Source organism: Calypte anna, chromosome 2 (assembly GCF_003957555.1).
Source record: "Calypte anna isolate BGI_N300 chromosome 2, bCalAnn1_v1.p, whole genome shotgun sequence".
NCBI lineage: Eukaryota > Metazoa > Chordata > Aves > Apodiformes > Trochilidae > Calypte > Calypte anna.
The window spans coordinates 61657851-61676585 of record NC_044245.1 but is presented as its reverse complement, the minus strand read 5'-3'; the positions used below and the strand labels follow the sequence as shown (position 1 = coordinate 61676585).

Sequence of the window (18735 nt, the reverse complement as noted above, 5' to 3'; positions counted from 1 at the left end):
CATATGGAGAATTATTATACTACAACAGCAATTTTAATCATCTTACTTTTCAAAAAGAAAACCCACAGATCATAATCTGATTTGCCCCATTAATGACTTGTAATTGATGGTATTTTTACTGAATAAAGACAGCTGGAACACTCTGTTTAAGGAAATGTGGAACATTATGAAAAATCTTCGACAGCAAGAACATGCTCAGAACTGATTATTCTTCATATATATTTCTTCTATAGTTCTAGAAAGGGACAAAATATAGAAGCTATTTGACATCTCTACTTTAAAAACATCACATCAACTGTAAAAGAAAAAAAATGCCCTGTTTTTAGTCTTTTTAAATAAAAGCTTCAACCCACATAGAGGCCTAACTTAGGATTACTAAAACCTCTGGATTCCTATATTTTGTTTTTAACCTGTAAACTTAACTCTGGAAAAAAGTATTTGAGTTTTTGAAGCCTTCAATACCAAAACCAGTTTAAAATCTAAGTTTAAGAGAAGCATTAAAAAACTCCTTTAATTTTCAGCTCAAGCCTTTCCCATTCCCAAAGCAGGCAGCCTTCCACACAAGCCTGCCCAGCCCAACCACTTCTGTAACTCCTTTCACACAGTTTACCAAAAACCTCTGCTCATCAATTTACCCCACGCATTGCTCTGCATGAAAGCAGTCATGTGCTTGAAGTAAGTACGTTGCAGATGACCATAAAGATAATTTTGCTCTGAAAACTGTCCCAAATCAGCAACTTCTCTTTCCACAGAACTTGCCCAGTGAAAATGCAAAATTACTCCTCTTAATTCTCAAAGCCTCTATGGATGGGTCTACTTTCCAACTCAGTAACAGGTGTTAAGCTCCAAGAGAAACAGCAAAGGACAATACAGACACAATATAACTTGATAAAAGGAGAGAGGGGATTTAAGAATCTAGCCTCTAAAAATCCAGAGTTCTAATTGTTAACAAAAACTTGATTTTTCATCTTTTCAGATCTTATATGTTAAAAACCATAGTGCTGAACTAAGTAATTGTTATCAAATTATTGAGACAATTTATCCAAAGGTTGATAGCAATAATCACTTCCCCAAACTGTCTTCCTATGTTTACTGATTCCTATTGGTTCCTATAGTTATTGATTGCAGACATTACCACACAAAAATCTTCACAGAATATACAAGCAAAGACACCTTGAACAAGCAAAGACACACCATCCCTCTCAGAAAAGCTGTTTCCTCAAACAATTTCCAGTTACACTTTTACAATCAAGACACATGTTCGATCAGCATGGGATGTTCTCAATGAAATTTTACTCCAGTAGCCCAAAGTCTAGGTACAGCTCAAGCATTTTGAAGACATGATAATCCTTCTTTCTTGAAAGATTTTTCATTCCTACCTAAGTCCTTCCTGAATCTTTCTGCTGCAGGCCAAGGAGGGGTAAGAGTATTATTCTCTCAATTTTTTTAAACTCCGATCTCAAACTGTAGTTAGGTTTATATCCACAATTCATTTTAAAATAACATTTGTTTACAGAGAGGGAACATTATTACTACACTGAAAGATGTTAATTTTTTAAAACATCTTCTCATGTCATTACCTATGAGCATTTCCTCCATGTTGCACGTTTACTGTGCAGACAAAAAGCAGAAACTAAATCTAGTCAGGTTTTTATTAATTCAGGAACAAAACAAAGCATGTAATGGACAAGTGGTAATGTCCATGTCCAAAAAGGGACACTTTCACATGGAGAACACCTGATTAGGTGCTGGATGAGCACATGGCCCCAGCCTGGATACAGAGAGCAAAGGAGCACTCCAAGTTAAGAGAGGAAGAGTTTGAGAACATGTGAATCTGTATCACCCTGCATAAATTCACTGGGGTCCAAGTGTTTTAGCTCCCATTCAGAAGCATGCTAAGCACAGTTGCATTAAGATGTGTCTTTTAAGATGTGTTTTAATGCAGCAGAAAAAAAAAAGACTAATTGTAAACTAGAACATATGGTCATCTTACAACAAAACCAAGCCCTGGCAAGTTTCAGAGAATGAGTGATTTTTAGCAATTAGTACAAAGAGACATAAATGCAAAATAGTGGATAATAACCACAGTCAGCAAGTACTACAAGGTAAGTGAGGAGTGAGGCACAGAAAATAAAGGAGCAGAGACAGAAGCAGCACACACATGCTACCACACCAAACGCAGAATATTAAATGTAATCACAGCTTCCAATTCAGAATAAGAAGCAGAGTGCTGCTGGGAGTTGATAAGGGCACTCAATCTCTTTATTATGAAACACCATCAGTGGAGACATAACACTGTAAACAGGATCTTTAGAGAGCGTGGGATAATGCAGGTAGAAGGTCAGGAGGATGAAAGGCAGAGGAAGAAGAAAGTTAAATTGGAGAAGAACAGAGAAAGGCATAAACTTTGTCTGTGGATATATTAAAGCAGAAACAATGATGTTTAGTGTAAAGATTAGCTGAGTGTTTGAAGAGCATGCATGCTGCAAGCAAACCTTGGCTGCTGGGCCCAGACATCTGCACACTAACCTAGAGACCACAGTACAGTCTGTGGCCCTTGCTGGCACCCATTCAGAGGCAATTAGAAAGGGAGACCTAGGTTTCCACACAGGGATAGGAAGCATGCACAAGTCGTCCTGTACTGCAGGGTACACAATGGAAAGTCTCTTTCACAGAGCAAACTGTGAAAGATGTATGTTTTCCCAATGAACACCTTCCCTGGTACTGAAAATACCCATGCTTTAAATTTAACATTCAGCTCAACCAGTGAGGTCAATAGATGGATTTAAAATTGCAAGTTGGAGTTACATCCCACTTTTCAATGACGTATTTCAACTACTCTGTTAATTAGACTTACGATGTTCATACACAGCTTTACAGTTCTATTTAGAATCATCTGCACTGTGACCTGCAGTCAGCTCGACAGCTCAGGACGAGTGTAGACTGAAGCAATCTTGACAATGGAAAACCCAGATAACAGGGTATACGCTTCAGAGGATGCTGCAGACACTCCCAAACACCAAAACAACACCGTGGAGTCAGCTATCTCTGTGCAGCCAGTCCCCACACTCGGAGTTTTATGAGACCCTCCCCTCAACTTTGCCTCATTCCTGGAACACTTGCCCATCCTGCACCATGTCTGAACTACCAGAAGCCCTCACCCACCACTCTTTCACCCTTCCCGCTCCCTGACGCTGCTCCTGACTCCATCACTGCCACTTCCTCCCATTTCCAATCAACAAGGACAGCCACGAACACCAGGTACAGCACAGACTAAAAATGCCCTGCTGGATGCCCAGTATTTGCACCGTGCAAGCAAGCTGTGGGAGCCCAGGCTTCTGATCTGACTCAGCATGGGAGGAGGGGAGGACCTGCAAAGCTTATCAGCTAAACTTCCATGACACTGAGACACAATTCTTCTGTTTCAGAAGCTGCAACTCAGCTAATTATCTCTGCCATAAATAACCCACAGCCTATATGATCTATCTAGAGATCTGCCTGCATAGCGAATAGAGTTACACAAAACAAACTAGAAGAAACAAAGCAGAGTTACATGCAGACTCAAAAAAGTAGATAAGAGAGAGAATGAGAGCCATATATTAAGGAAGAAGACAGACTCAGAAAAAAGTAAATCAGTCATGGAAAAAATCTTAAGAAAGGAGATACCCAGGTTCTTTAACTCTGAAAAGCATTACATTAATTAACACTAAAAAAGGCAAATACTACTCAGGTCAACAGTTTTTGGTTAGTGATATTAGGACAAAAATGTGAAGGCCCAATATGGGCAAGCAGCAAAACTATAAACAAAATTCAGGTTGGACAAATACCAACTTCAGAATTATTCAAAAAGTTTATCATATTAATTTTTCAATATAACTTTTCCACTTTGAGCATAATCATAACATTTTAAATGAAAGTCAGCAGGAGAACTCAATTTTCAACAATTTTCAGTTTAATAAGGAGTCAACCACTGCCTGTTCACTTGAACAGCCATTGTACTCCAAAAATGGCTAAAAGTCAATGTTTGATTAGTAACTCCAGACCAAGTCCATTTCTTTTCATCTACTACATTTGCAAACTGAGACATGAAAGCAAAGGAGCATGAGCAGAAGTACCTGCTACAAGAGAAGCCACAGCTAAGGCAAGCATCCCATTTCAAGTGCTCTTAGATTGATAGTACTAGGGCAAAGAAGTGACCCAACTCAACTACAGAAAGAGAACAACAAAACCAAAAAGTAATATGATTTTCAGAAGAATTGTTAAAGACCTAAAATATAGTTCTTTAAGAGAAAACGCACACAAAGAACACACAACACCCTTTGCTTCTTTCGTTTAGAGCTAAAGTTCTGCAGGTAATCTAGATGATCTTTCGAGGTCCCTTCCAACCCCTAGGATTCTATGATTCTATGATTCTATAATTTGTCTTCAATATTGTATGCAGAACAGAATGGTAACTACAGAAGGATTTCAAATACAAACCCTTTTCACTATTATTTGGAGGATACCATGCAAGTTTCTGAATCTAATCACTCACCTTAAGCTCACCAAACTCTATCATGGTCACTACAGTTACCAACTCTTATAGTCTGACTCTTGTGCTCCTAAATGCTTCTTAAAAGTAAAAAACCAGGCTAACTTGGTTTTCCTACATAACTACTCCATGTTATCATTAGTATTTCTGCATTTCTCTCATTTATATATAGTGCTGATGAGAAAATCTCTCAAAATTCAGTTCTGCCATTCCGTTTTATAATACCTCATTTCAAAGTCCAAAGACAAGGACCGTAGGATTTACTTTCCCTTTTTAATCACTGCAAAGGCAGTGGAGGTCACTTATGTGAGTGACCACTTGCCTCTGTCACTTCTGAATGATGATAAGGATGCAGATACCTTGAGAAAAGCATAAGCAAATAAATTGCAAGATCCTCCAAAAGTCATCCAGCAGCACCCTTCTTGACAAAGGATGACAGATGACAAGTTGGCTTGGAGAGACTTTTATAAAACTCATTTTACACCTTTTTCACATTAGTGCAAGAGTATTTTCATAGTCCATTTGATCTATTAGGATATAAACTACTGATTTCTTCCTTATTCATCTAAGAAATTCTCAAACAGCAACCAATAATGTGGGCCAGACCACACACCAGAAGAGCCATAACTCAGAAAACGTGAGCATTGTAAAACACTAAGGGCATTCAGCCTGTGGATCTGCATTTCTGGGCTTAAAATAGCAAAAAGTTGCAAGATGCCATTCTGAACTTTCATATAAAGGTACATCACACTCCTTGAAGCATATGCAAAGCTTTTATCTGTGAGTGTAGATGGCTGAGGGCAGAAAGCTTTCACACCAGTGATATTTCTGCAAAAAAAAGCTTTCCATTACCACAGTCACATCTGCAATACCAAAAGTTCAGAAATTACTTGAGAAGATGCCATGTGCTTCAAAGAGTAATTAAACAAGAGAGGAGAGATTAGACTGATGTTTTTCTAGGTTCAGTACTTATCCACTAGGCCCTGCTGAGCACTTGAAAACAGAACTGGCAAGAGCTGCCTTCTAATTTCGACCATGGGCAAGTGAGACTTTCCCCTCCTTCAGTGCACAGTACTTATGACCATAAGGAGGAATCCAGCTACGAAAGTGGGATGCTGGGTGGGACAGAATATCTATTAAATTAATTCTTTAAAAATTCAAGATACTGTTCCACTGTAACAGACCTTAACACTTAAATGTCGCATCTTCATACACTTTCATTGTCCTTTTGATCGACACACAATGGTTTCCAAGTGGATTATTTCACAGCTATTTTATACAGATAGTCATGACAGACATTGAATATACAGGAAAAAAATCAGTATTCAAATATATGGTACAATTATGCACTGACAATTAGGAATATGACATGAAATTAGCTGCAATATTATAAACACCTCAAACAATAAACATGTGGGGATTTGGAAGCTCTTGACAAGGAAACTACAGGGCAAGCTGTCCTAGGTTCAATGCTCTGTTTACAAGAACTGATTTTCCTTTTTGTTTTCAACTTGGATCTCAACCAGAACACACATGAAGACTGTAGTACCACCCCAGAGAATGCCAGTTTCTCAGACACATTTTCAATAGGATGACAAAAAACTTATCAGATGCTGCTGGGTTTTGTTGTTTGCTTGTTTCCTTTTCCTCCAACCTGTATTTTGAAATTTGTGATGTTGGGTATCCACTTCTGTACCTCTCTGTTGCTTTTCATTATCCTTCCAGTCCTAGTCTCCACATATCTTTTCCCTATATTCTACTATGTCAGCAGCAAATCCCTTTAGGAACCATCTTTTGTGTTAGCTTGTTTGTCAGTTTCTCTGCAGACACTGAAGCAGCATTTCTCAAGGGCACTCCAATCAAGAATGCAGGTACAAGAATTAGATTAACACCAGAAGAAGAATGAGAACTATTCAAAACTTTCTTCTTTTTAAATGTAATGCAAAGTATGAAGAATATCAGATTGTTTTCTATACAGTGTGTTTCAGAATCTGCTGTGGCCACCATAAGAAGCTCTAAAATAGTAAAATCTGAGTGCTGGGATGATGTTGCAGGATACATTTCTAACACCTTTAGAACCATCTTTTTTATCCCAATACAGCAAAAAAGCTAAATAAATGCAGGAAGACCACAAATGGTTTCTGCTCTTACTCCCTGCAAAGTTTAAATAACTGCATAGTTCTCTTTAAAAAAAAATTAAAAAAAATATTCTCAACCTCAGCTACTTCTTGCAAAGCATTCAGAGGATGGGTAGTAACATATTCATGTCTTCAGCTGCATACAGTGAATATAGAAACATTTCTTTATTTTCACAAATGGCCAATTTCTCTTTCAGCCTGATTTTGAGATAAAATTATATGAAAACACAATTTGAGTGTAAGGGAAATTTAGAAACAAAATGAATGACAACATGGTATGACAGCAATAAAAAACACAAAAAAAACCTAAAACAAAAAAAACCCAAACAAACAAACAAAAAAACCCACCAACAACACAACTCACACACACACACAAAAATAACCACAAAAAAGCCCAAAATGCTTTGGATTTGCATCATTCACAGAGGTAGCACTAAGCCAAAACAAGTCTGGAGCACTGCGGACTGGCATCACATCACATACATAAAAAACTCACACTGAGAAATGCTGACAAAGAAACTTTCCAAAGCAGACCAGGATACTGCTCATTCAGGGCCATAAAACAGCTTTGCCAGTAGAAAACTTCCACCAGCTCTTTGCCTCCACTGGAATGCTCTGTTGACTTATCTTTAGCAAAAGCTCATCTACTGTAAAACAAACCTCAGCTTTTGAATCACAAAGTGGAATTTAATTTTAAGCTCAACAATACAAGAACTCCCAAATATTACAAAAGTACATTGCAGCCAGATCCAATCACTGTACAGATCCATTCACTGAGCAGATAAACTTCCCCTTCCACCACACCCAGTTCATTTTCCTTCAACTCTGAGAGATCCAAATTTGTGGAAGGCCTTCTCAGCCACACTACACATGATTTTAATCATAAAGTCAGATGAAAAGTAGAAACCATGTGTGAAGAAGTATCAAGTATTGCAGATCCTTATCTAAGATCTGCTGTTCCTTGTCATCATATAAGAAATATTAAATACAAGTGTGTGGAGCTGTCTGTTTTGTTTAACGTCAGAAAAAATTATTCCAGTAGCTCAAGAGACAGATTCAAAATTTTAAAGCCTTTCACTAGAAGAAAATTTAATCTTGCCTGGAGGCTTTTGATCACTACTTACCAGAGACTGATGTTTATGTTTAAAAAGAGACTGCAGAATAAATTAAAAAAAGGTAAGCATAATAGGTAGGATATAATGTAGATTTGTTTTTTTTAATTTGCAAGTCTAAAATATTCTGTAATACCAAAAAAAAAAAAAAAAAAAAAAAAAAAAAAAAAATCACTCAGTTTCATCAATATGTTTTCAAAACAAAGCATCAAATCACTTTACAGAAAGTTTACAGTTAACAATGCATTCTGGAAGTTTTTTAAACATACTGAACAGTATCTTCATAAACACATGCAGAGATAAGCATGGCATCCAGCTACAGCAGCTGCTTTGATTTGTGTTTATGTAATGCTTAAAATTCTTGGAATATACATACACTCCAGAAAGAATACGTAGTGATGCCACAAATCCCAAACTAAGCCATAAGTAGCCTTTCAATGCTGTTTTTTAAACATGAAGCAGCACCAGCATGGGCTTGGTTGTGCTTGCATCTAGAAAACAAACCCTATCTACCCTATTGCTACTGCAGTGAGCCTCTTGGACTTATCTTCAGCATCATCAGTAACCATTCCAGTTACCATGCACTAAACACAAGCACACAGCAATTTTTCAGATGTATCTTTCTACTGATGTGCTGACTGATATACCTCAAAGTAAGTACTGTACCTTTAAAAAGCACCAAAATATATACCTATGAGGCTTAATCTATCAGAAGTAATTGTGGTATAAATTTTTGTTTTGAGCTTAACATTAAGATAGCAGGTAAGTTACTACAGGACAATAAATCATCAGTGACTCCATTAGGGGCTGTTTCCATACAGACTTTGCCTATAGTGATCTATAAGTAATAAGATTTTACCAGCTGGTGATAAAGTTGAACCTCACCAGTCACTAACCTTGCATTACCCAAGAAAAATGTGGGTGTACTTGATAAGCATGTACATGCTTGAGGCTGTCTCTATTTAGGATGTAACAAAATGCCAAATAAAAGTTGCCTCTGATGACTAAGACACATATTGGTTCAGGATATGGATATGCATTTCATTAGATAAAAAGACTTTCTAGATTAAGAGACAACTATTGAAAATAAAGGCCAGAACTGCAGAGGTTATTTAATACTGAACAAGTGCAAGAGCATCTGAAAGCCAACTATTGTCTTTTCCCCAAAACTGAGAAATTACACAAAAGGTCACCCTCCTATGGCATTGAAACCAAATTCTGCAATTCCTACTGTTCAGCAACATGGATCTCTCGAGTCATGTCAACGATTTTCAACTCCTGTCAGCAATGCATTTTTCTGATTGATCTTCGTAGAGGAAATTTTCAATCTGCTTGTTTTTACCTTACTGAGCTCCTCCCTCAACTTCCAGTGAACATCCATCACATGCCACAGAAGGACCCTAAAGACACACACAAGCAGATCAAGCTCCAGCAGACCTCAAACTGATGACCAGTTTTATAACAGTATGCAAAGTCTATATGAATATGCATTCACTCTGCCTCTCTCTTGTAAAAAGACATAGCAACAACACCTCCAGGAAACAGCATTAGTTAACCTCGTGGTTCAGGTCTCAAGCTAACTTGATACCAAGTCCTGTGGTGCACACCACTGCACAGTGGAGGCCTCTGCACTTCACTGAAGCAAATTCACTGTTTCCAGCCATCACTTTCACCACAATTCCTTAAAGAGCCTCTGCCACACTCTGCTGTTGGTCACAGACATCCTCACCAAAGAGAAGGAATCAAGCAATCAGAGAAGTTACTCAGTTAAGCAACAGCATTTGCAGAGCATTGCTGCAGCAGCTGGCATTTTGCTATAGTAGGCAGTAATTGTTTCCATTAATAGATCCAAACCATGCCCAGGGTGGGCCGAATAAGCAAAGATATTGTGCTGCTTTCCCACCATTGAGGACTGTCTGCCCATGTAAGAGACACCAGAAACACAGCCAGAGGCAGCTACTCAATCTGCACCCAATTGAAGTGGAATAAAAGACTTCAAATACGGCAATGTCTCAAACACAACAGCAACAACTGTGTTTGTCAAGTTAACAATTTAGCTCTGCTCTTATTACTAGAAGCACCACCACGCTGACTCTCTGAACTGCTGATGCCTGCCTGTGCATGTTGGAACTGCAGGCCTGAGACCAAGAACGACTGACTTCACCCCCAAAACTTTGTCCCAGGATTCACACCCTGACTCTGTGTAACACACAGCTCAGGTCTCTTTGAGATCAGGTTTTCGCAGAACAGGAACTTCTTAAGCACTGCCTGAAGTATTCTGAATCTAGCATACATCTGGGTCATGACACTGTTTACAATAGCATGTAACTTTAAATTTTTAAACTACTAAATTACAATTAATCTAATTAGAAGTCTGGAATCTCACCATATGCACATTTAATAAACCTACCAGATGCACAATGGAACAAGGATAATCTCATTTTCAAATCAAGAAAACCATCTCATTTAGATTATTGGGGCAAAGAAGGTAAAAATAAAACTTCCTTTTGTCCTGATCTTCCCAAAGAAAAGGGAAGGAAAAAAAATAATTTTAAAGAGAGATGCACATTCTTTTAATTTATAATTTATTTCAATCTGTATTGAATAGTAAACCAGATCTCAAAAACCACCTGTGGCTGCAGTATTAGGCAAGTTCATGCATACTTATCTGCCCTTTCTCAACACAGGAGTTATGAGTGTCTAAAGGTGTACCAGTCTTTTTCACAAATTTTTTCATGTTCCACAGTGTGGGAATTTCTAACATCACAAAACAGAAAAACTGGGCAAGTTCAAAGCTGAACCTTGTTTTACTGTGTTCTGCTCGTAAATATTTTATCATAATACTCAGAAGACCAAAAGCAGAGAATGGCTACAAAGCAATGATTGCCTAAACATGGTATTACCAAGTAGTTTTCCTTCTCTTCAAAGACTTTATTTTTGTTCTGAGGTTCTGCCAGCCAAGGACAACTAGTTGCTTACCCACAATCCCAATAGCCCCCAGTGAGTTTCCTCTAGCAATGCCATTTAAAGACCACAGCACAGGGTCCTAACAACTCTCTGGATCTTAGAAATATGGTAAAATAATGCACGTTACTCACTGTTCAGGCCGCCTTGGGAAGAAACAAGAGCCATGCCACCAACGTCTAATCCAAAACACTGCATGTCTCATTTTATTTCAAATTATATTAAATGTAAGAAGAGCAGTTTCAAGGAACTACAGCTAGTGTCCTATCTGAGGCATGAATGAATTAAAGCAATGCAAAAATAGCTCCAGAATGACATTTTCCAACCATACATTTCATAATTCAAATGCATCTTTTCTGCAGTGGTTCAAAGGCAACAGTTCATATCCTGAACATTGATGTCCAACAGGAAAGTTAACAGAAGAGATCAAAGTCAGATTAGTTTCACTATTTCCTGCAGACAAAGATAAAAGCTGCTGCCTGCTATATTTTATGATCTATCTCAGGTGATAATTTGATGTATACACACCAAAAACATGATTTCATTGATCATTTCTTCAGACCTGGAAATAATTAGCAGCTGTCCAATTTTAGCTTCCACAAGTTTCAATTTGAAAAAGTGACCATTACCAGAAACTTACATCATGTCCTTATAACAAACAGTTTTCTTCTCTCATCTCCAGTGATATTCAAAGCAACATATCAGAAAAGATAAAGTGTCACAACCATCTCATGAAGGACTAAGACCATCCAAAATCATGTTTTCTCCAAGGGAAAGGGAACAACAGCTGTTTTCTGGAAACAAGATTTAGGACAAGATGCCTAGAAATTAAATCTGTGCTATAGTTACTCACATCTGGAAGTATCATGACCTAAAAAAACTACACAGACACATATATACACCTGTTCCTAGCCATTCATCAAAAAAGCCCTCAAGTATTCTGGAATCTCTTGTAATTTAGAGCTATAAGAAAAGATTTACCTAAGTAGAAAAGGCCTTTTGTGCTACTTGTCTGTTATCAAAATGAGGATGGAAGAGAGAGCGAGGAGGATACTTTCAGAGAAGAGTGGTAACTTTCAGTTAAGCTCCACACAATGATGATTTCTTTCTCATTTTCTGCCCTGAGATTTTAAACAAGGAAAAGTCTGCACGAGGCTACTGTGCCCTAATGGAATAAATTGCCTAACACATGAACTTTTGTTGCAGTCTAAACTAAAGCAGAAATAGTATTTCAGTTCTACTGTCTCCACAGTTCCTTGTTTATTTCTGTCAAGATAAACATTTTGCTTACTAAAGGAAAAAAATCATGTCATGAAGAACTGTTGTAGGGAACTAAATCAGATCCTATGCATTAAAAAGCATAGCTGAAAGGGAAGTTTGGAGAAAAGCATAATTTACAATCAAAAGAGGAAGAACACAGTAAAACTCCATTTGTCTTACTAAATAATAGCATACCTGAAGTCAAATCTTTTATGAACCTAGAGAGGTGAAATTTCCATCTTAAAAAAAATACTCAAACATTTAGAAGACTGTCTATAACTCTGTCCTCTAATTATCTCATAGTTACATTTTAATACTGTACTTTATTGCTAACAACCAAAGAGAAACATTTGTAGCAAGACAACATGATGTATATAATTGGCCTTGAAACATAATTCCCATTTTTAAAAGACTAAGAACAATTTTTTCAGGAAGAATTTCCTTTGAGGAAAGGAAATTCACATTACCTTGTGAAGACAGAAAAAAATCTGAGGGTTCACGGAAAAACAAGATGTTCTTCTGGGAAAGAAAGGGGAACCTATATTGGTTTGGGAGAAGAAATGCAATAGAGACAGGAGAGGCAACTAAAACAAGCACACTTAGGCATATATAACAGAAATTACTGCTACTAATAATAGTAAGACATGGGTTAGAGGTATGAAGTCCAACAAACAACTTAGAAAAAGTTAACCAGATCCAGAGATTATACATGATACCAACTAATGAAAACCATTCCTTTCTGAATTCTGTATCCTATTATTTCAGTCAATTTTTCCTGTGCCTTTCAGACTCAGACTGATTGTTCAGTTTTACTATGTTCTGGTTTTCCTCCTCTGCTAGTTTAGAATACTAAAAGTTGTGTGTCTGTGGGGAACAGCAGGCCTGGTGGTTAGAGAAAGAGAGAACACTTGTACTCAGTAACAATCACTATTTTGTAGCTGTGTTTGTTGGATGTATGATGTGTGGTCTGGTAGGTAGAGTCAGAACCCTGTTCTAACTTATGGTTTTAAGTTATTGCTTCACCTCCAATACAACAGTGGAAGCTGGACAAATGACAGCACTGCCAGAGATTTTAGGCCTTTTTCACCACTTGTAAAACTATCATTATGAGCTCACTGAAAATGCTTCAGAAGTATCCTTAATAAAATCTAGAGATTAACAGCATGCACCTGGACTTAGATTTCCAAAACTCTATACAGAGTAGGCAAAGCTAGTAAAAATTGATTTTCCTAACCTTGGATATTCTTCCGAGAGCAAATTTTATAATATTAAAATTATTAAAGTGTTATCTAATTTTGCTTTAGAAAGTCTGACAATACCTTTAAAATTATAAGTAAGAGACCAAAGCAAATAAAAGGCATGGTCTTGAATTCCACCCACACCCTATACTCTCTTGGGCTCACTTCAAGGAAAGCAGCCCTAGAAACCAAACTTCCTTTAAAAGGCTACTTATTCTTATTCCAAAGTGCAGTACAAACTTGTACTTCCATTCAGTTGGAAAAGGGAAATTTCCATTTAAAAAGATAAGATGCAAAAAGGGAAAGGTAAGACTAGACAGAATATTAAAATAATGCAAAGTAGTACAGAAAGGCCAATTAATCACCCTAACAAGTGAAATCATTTTTGCAATTACATGTTTGCTCTGAAAGAAAAATCCAGTTGAGCTATATAAAAACAAGCTGCACAAAGAAAACCAAAAATCCATTTGACATCTCTAGCTCTGCCAAGGCATCAATCCAAGTACAAGCAGCAAACACTCAGCAATTCAGAGCCAGTTTATACAGACATTTTATCGTGGGTACACATAGAAGAACAGAACTTATTCTTCATCATGAGAAATTAAACTCTTAAGCTGGTGTAAAAAAAAAAAAAATCAGCAGTTTAGCACTGAGGAAAATGTAAGGATATTCCAAGACCCTAGAAAATCTATTAGACATCTCAACAGGTTATATATAGAAGCTGCCATTTAAAGGGTACCCAAACTATTGGTCTGCACTAGTGTGAGTAACTTCTGATCCGTATTTCTCAGTGATTATTTGCAACCCACTAACATCAAGCAATTGTTTTAAATGCATAAATCACACATCTAACAGCCTGCCAAATTCCAGCCTTGCATTAGGCTGAAAGCAGGACAGCTGTCACCTGCCAACACAGCTGGCCATGGTGAGGTTGCACAAAGCATCACAGCTGCGCAGAATCAGAAGCCAACTCCCCAGGTAAGAGAATTTATATATGCTACAGGTATCAACACCAGAAAAACACAAGACACACAAGCCCTCAAAAGACAGAGAGTCACTGCACAGTCTCACTGAATACCTGCAGGCCAATGTGCACAAGCAGCAAAATTTACAGGCTCTTCATTAAGCCACCTCATACCTTTGGCTCTTTAGTCCACTGAAATAATGATCTTTGTGTAAACTCTATTTGTATCTTACGTTTTATACCTGTTAAATACACTTATAGCAGTGTTGTGATGGAGACGATACAGATGCTTCAATAAATAGGAGACAGAAAAAAAAATAACACAGTCTCAAGAAAAACAAGATTTCCGTTTTACAGATGGGACGCTACAACTCACAGAGGCAGCACGAGTTGTACAAGATCACAAAAAGATCTTCAAAAGGGTCAGGAAACAAGTATAGATCTTTAAAGACCCAGGCCAGCACATGAGCCACAGCAAGGGTTCTGAAGACCGTGTAAGCTGGATTTAAGTTAAACTGGTGTAAATTACAGCTATATTTCAGTATATGCAGTAACACAAGATGCACCTTTACATCTTTGCCATGTAAAAATAGAAAAGGTCTCAAACCCTTCTGCTGGAAAACTATAAAAGCATCAGATAATGCCTTAAAAAAACCCCAACTCATTCTCACACAATTTTTTCTTAACAACTATGAACTAGATCAAAAATCTTCTTAATAAAACCTCGAGTAGTAGGAACGTGTTCAGATTAAAATCTCTATAAGCATGCAAACGATTTCATGCTCCTTGTGATTAAACACATTTAAAAGATCAACTTAAGTTGAATAGTCAACAGGTAATTGAAGAGATAAGCATACTACCTAACTATTCCCCTTGCACCTCCCTCTTTCCCCACACTCCCTCAAAGGAAAGAAATCTTTTCCTGTTCTGATCTATTTTTACAGTCTAGTGCATTGGTATTTTGGATTAATTCCAAGGGTATTCTTCACTGGGGCATCACAACTAAATGCCAGATTTCAAAATTATTTTAGCATATTCTCATAGGCTCCTTTACAGTAGCCTGAATCAATAAAGAATCTAGCAATTACAGCCTTTTCAAACGCAAAAACATTAACACCTAGTAAACAATCTTTTTTTAAAAAAAACCAAACACCATATGCAGCATAAAATTCAGATTCTGCTTCTCGTTCTCCCATCAAGTAAGTAGCAGCCTGTACTCTACGGAAATTTCTCAGTACAGTCAGTTTAAGTCTTTACTTAATTAACACCTTTTTTGAGCAGTTAATCAGGACTCAGCTTTTAAACCCGAGAAGTCAATAGTGATCTCCTGTCCCTACATCCCAATTTGGGTACCTCTCACTCCACTCAGGAAGCCAAGAGAGGGAGGTCTGGTCCTTATTTCCTAGAGATGCAAGCACAACGGAGCTCGCCCTCACCCCCTTCCCCCTACATTCCCCCCCCCTCCCCAGCCGCCCCGAAAAGGCGCCGACCAAGAACTTCAGGACCCCAGCGCTCCCCTAACAAAGCACGGCGAAGCGCCTGCCAGGGTGAGGCAGAGGAACAGGGGTTGGATCTTTATTTGGGGCACGGCGACTTGGGCTTTTTACCTTTCTCCCTGCTTGGTGTTGGAAGGCGGAGGGTGCAGCACGGTCTGGTTCCCTTCCATCTCCACGATGCACTTGGTATTCAGGTCCAGCTCTGCAAGGCGACACGGCGGGGGGCTGTACCCAGGGCCGAAGCACACCCCCCCCACCCCCCTTCTCCCCGCAACACCGGGGCACCTCGCCCCCCGACGGCGTTCGGGAGAGCCCGAACGAGGGGCGACGGCGGGTGTGTGTGTGTGAGGGGCTTCTTTCCGCGCCCGCCAGCCTGGGGGGGACAAGTGGGGCTCCCCGGTGTCTCACCCTCCTCCCACCCCCAACACCCCCAGACCCCTCCGGTTACCTCTCCTGTTCATCGGCCGGACCCTGACGGCAACTTTCACCTTGGTGTCCGACATCTTCCCCCCCGACTTCCCGGGAGCGGCGGGCGGCCCCGCTCAGCGGCAGCGGCGGCTGGCGGCCTCGCAGCGCCGCGCACAGCGACTCGGCGGAGAACCAACCTCCATGCCGGGCCGGGGCGAGGGCGGAGGGACCGGGGCGGGCGGGGAAGGCGATAGGCGGCGAGGGTGGGAAGTAGGGATGGAAGGAGAAAGAAGGAGGGGTCCGGCGCCGGGGAGGGGCGGTGGCGACGCAGCACCAGCCACCTCCCTGTTCAGCCGCGGTTCACACCAGCTCTAGTGCTGGTGCTGGCTGCCGACGGGCTCGTTTGCATAACCCCTGCTGCTGCCGCCGCCTCCCCGCCAATCCCAGCCGCCATCTTCCACCGCCTCCTCCCTCCCTCCCGCCCGCCGCGCCGCCGGGATTGCGGAGCCCAGCCAAGCGGCGAGGGGGCGGGGAGAGGCGGTGGCGGCGCCGGGGAGGCACGGAAACACCCGAGCGCCTTCGGTCCAGGGAGTGTGGGGGGCGGGATGCTATGGGGTGGGGGGGAGAGAGGGAGGGGAGAAGCCGTCTGCGTCGTCGTCGGTTCCCGCCCCCTCGGAGTGAGCGTGCGCGAGGGGCTGCGCCTTGCGATAGCGGAAAGGGCGGGAGGGAGGGGGCTGAGGGCTGTGGGGAGATGGGGGATGTGGGGGTCCCTGTGCTCTCAGCGCCTCCCCGGGAGCCACTGCCGTGGCTTGCGCGGTTGTGCGCTGCCGCCGCAGAGCCGCGGGGTTGCCTGGCTGGACAGCAGAGTTCTTTGAGGGAAAGGAAAGGCCACAGAGAAACGCCCGCAAACCGCCCCGAACAAAATGTCATGGTGCCAGAGGATTATTATTTTTTTTCTTTTACGACTTTCGACCTGCTGGCATGGATGGCTTGGGTGAAACGTGTTATGGAAGAATGGAAGCAGAGATGGTTGATGGAGCATCAATCCCTGCCCCAGTCTGTACTTCGCCTCCTTAGAAGTGGGCTGCCTGCAAAGCTCTGAGGCCACTTGTGCCAAACGACTTTTGGCAGCGATGAATGAGTAGCACCTGCCCAAGCAGTGCAAGAGGGATTTGTGGCCATCTAGCAGTGGCAAGGGCAACATCAGGGAAAAGTGTTGAGGAGAGCACTCCAGCAAACACAAGCTCCAAGGATGGCTGAGCTTCCAGTAGACAAGCCAAGAAAGATTTAAGTTAAAACAGAATCAATCAGCTGAGTTGTAAAGGACCTCTGAGATCATCAAGTCCAACCGTTGATCCATTACCACCGTGGTTACCAGACCATGGCACTGAGTGCCACATCAGTCTCTTCTTAAAAACCTCCAGGGATGGAGAATCCACCACCTCCCTTGGCAGCCATTCCAATGCCTGGTCACCCTCTCAATAAAGAATTTTTTCCTAGTATCTAACTTAAAACTGCAGTAGGTTTATGACCTCAGCATAGCCTTCTCTTTGAAGTGTCCTGTTAAGACTTTTTCTCCCCAGAAGTGTTTCCTTAGCTTCAGTAAAATATATTTCAAAGAATCAGTCTTTATCATAGATGCAGCTAGCAAACAGGAATCTTGGGTGCAAAATAGTGATGTCAGTAGCATTTTCTTTACAGAGAAGCCAGGCTCAGGGATTATTCTACCTACTGTGGGCCTAAATCACTGTAGGGAGAATGGACTAAGCAACGTATGATTAATAGATAGCTGCACTGAGAAAGAGCAGACCTTTCAAACAAAGATGGAAACAGTGAACAAACTCTGAGATCAACCTCCCCTGGCTGCCAGCACACCAGCCAGAAGAGCCCTGTAAAACATCCCTGGAGGAGATCTTGCTGCCCCAATTGGTCACAGGTTGCATGAATGCTAGAGGGAAATGAGAGAAGCACTTAGCACGTTGGAAGAGAAAGGTGGCCAAATAGAGCGAGGCATCTGGAGAATGTCAGCAGCAGAAGCTGGTACACGTGGATTTCTTGCCTGCAGAAGGAGGCATAAGGAATTAAGTTTGTTATGAAATGAATTGTAAGCAAGATGCTCATTGAGTAAAGAAAAGGAATGGTGTTGAAATGGGACATCCTACTTAAGCCTGTAGAATGTAAGAACCCAGATCAAAGTAAGCACTGGCTCAAGATAAGGCATGAAGTCTGAAATGTCTGTGCAGGAGGGGATGTATTCAGTGAAACTTGGACACTTATGCAAGAGAAGACAGCCAACAGATGGAAAGGAAAATCGTCCCTTCTGTCTTGATTTTCCACCTCTTACTGGAAAAAATACATCATTGTAGATTAAATAAAAACAATTACACTAGCTGAAGAGAAACTTAACAGGAGTCTTTATGAGATTAACTATGATCTTGGCTGTAGGAAGAGTCTTGAGAAGGATTTTTCACTCATGTCTGGAACAGGTTTGTAAATTATATTCCACCATTTGCAGGTATAGAAAGCCAGCCATGCAAAAGTGTTTGAAAAGAGAGATGCAACCCCTAGTTTGTGCTAATACAGACTGTAGCAGTTCTCTTGTGAAAAACTGATTTTCTCTAGTG

General features: G+C 40.5%; 1 protein-coding gene across 4 annotated transcripts in view; it reads right to left on the bottom strand.

Moving 5' to 3' along the window:
- The window catches only part of KIF13A (kinesin family member 13A), a 109512-nt gene extending 93171 nt beyond the window's left edge, over positions 1–16341 (bottom strand). For all 4 annotated transcript variants that reach the window (XM_030444231.1, XM_030444232.1, XM_030444233.1 and 1 more), the window contains exons 1-2: positions 16152–16341; positions 15815–15905 (exon numbers count right to left, since the gene is read on the bottom strand). In XM_030444231.1, the coding sequence (XP_030300091.1) occupies positions 15815–15905; positions 16152–16206 (146 nt within the window). In that variant the 5' untranslated portion in view covers positions 16207–16341. The remainder of the gene's footprint in view (positions 1–15814; positions 15906–16151) is intronic.
- Between the last annotated feature and the right edge of the window lie 2394 nt (positions 16342–18735).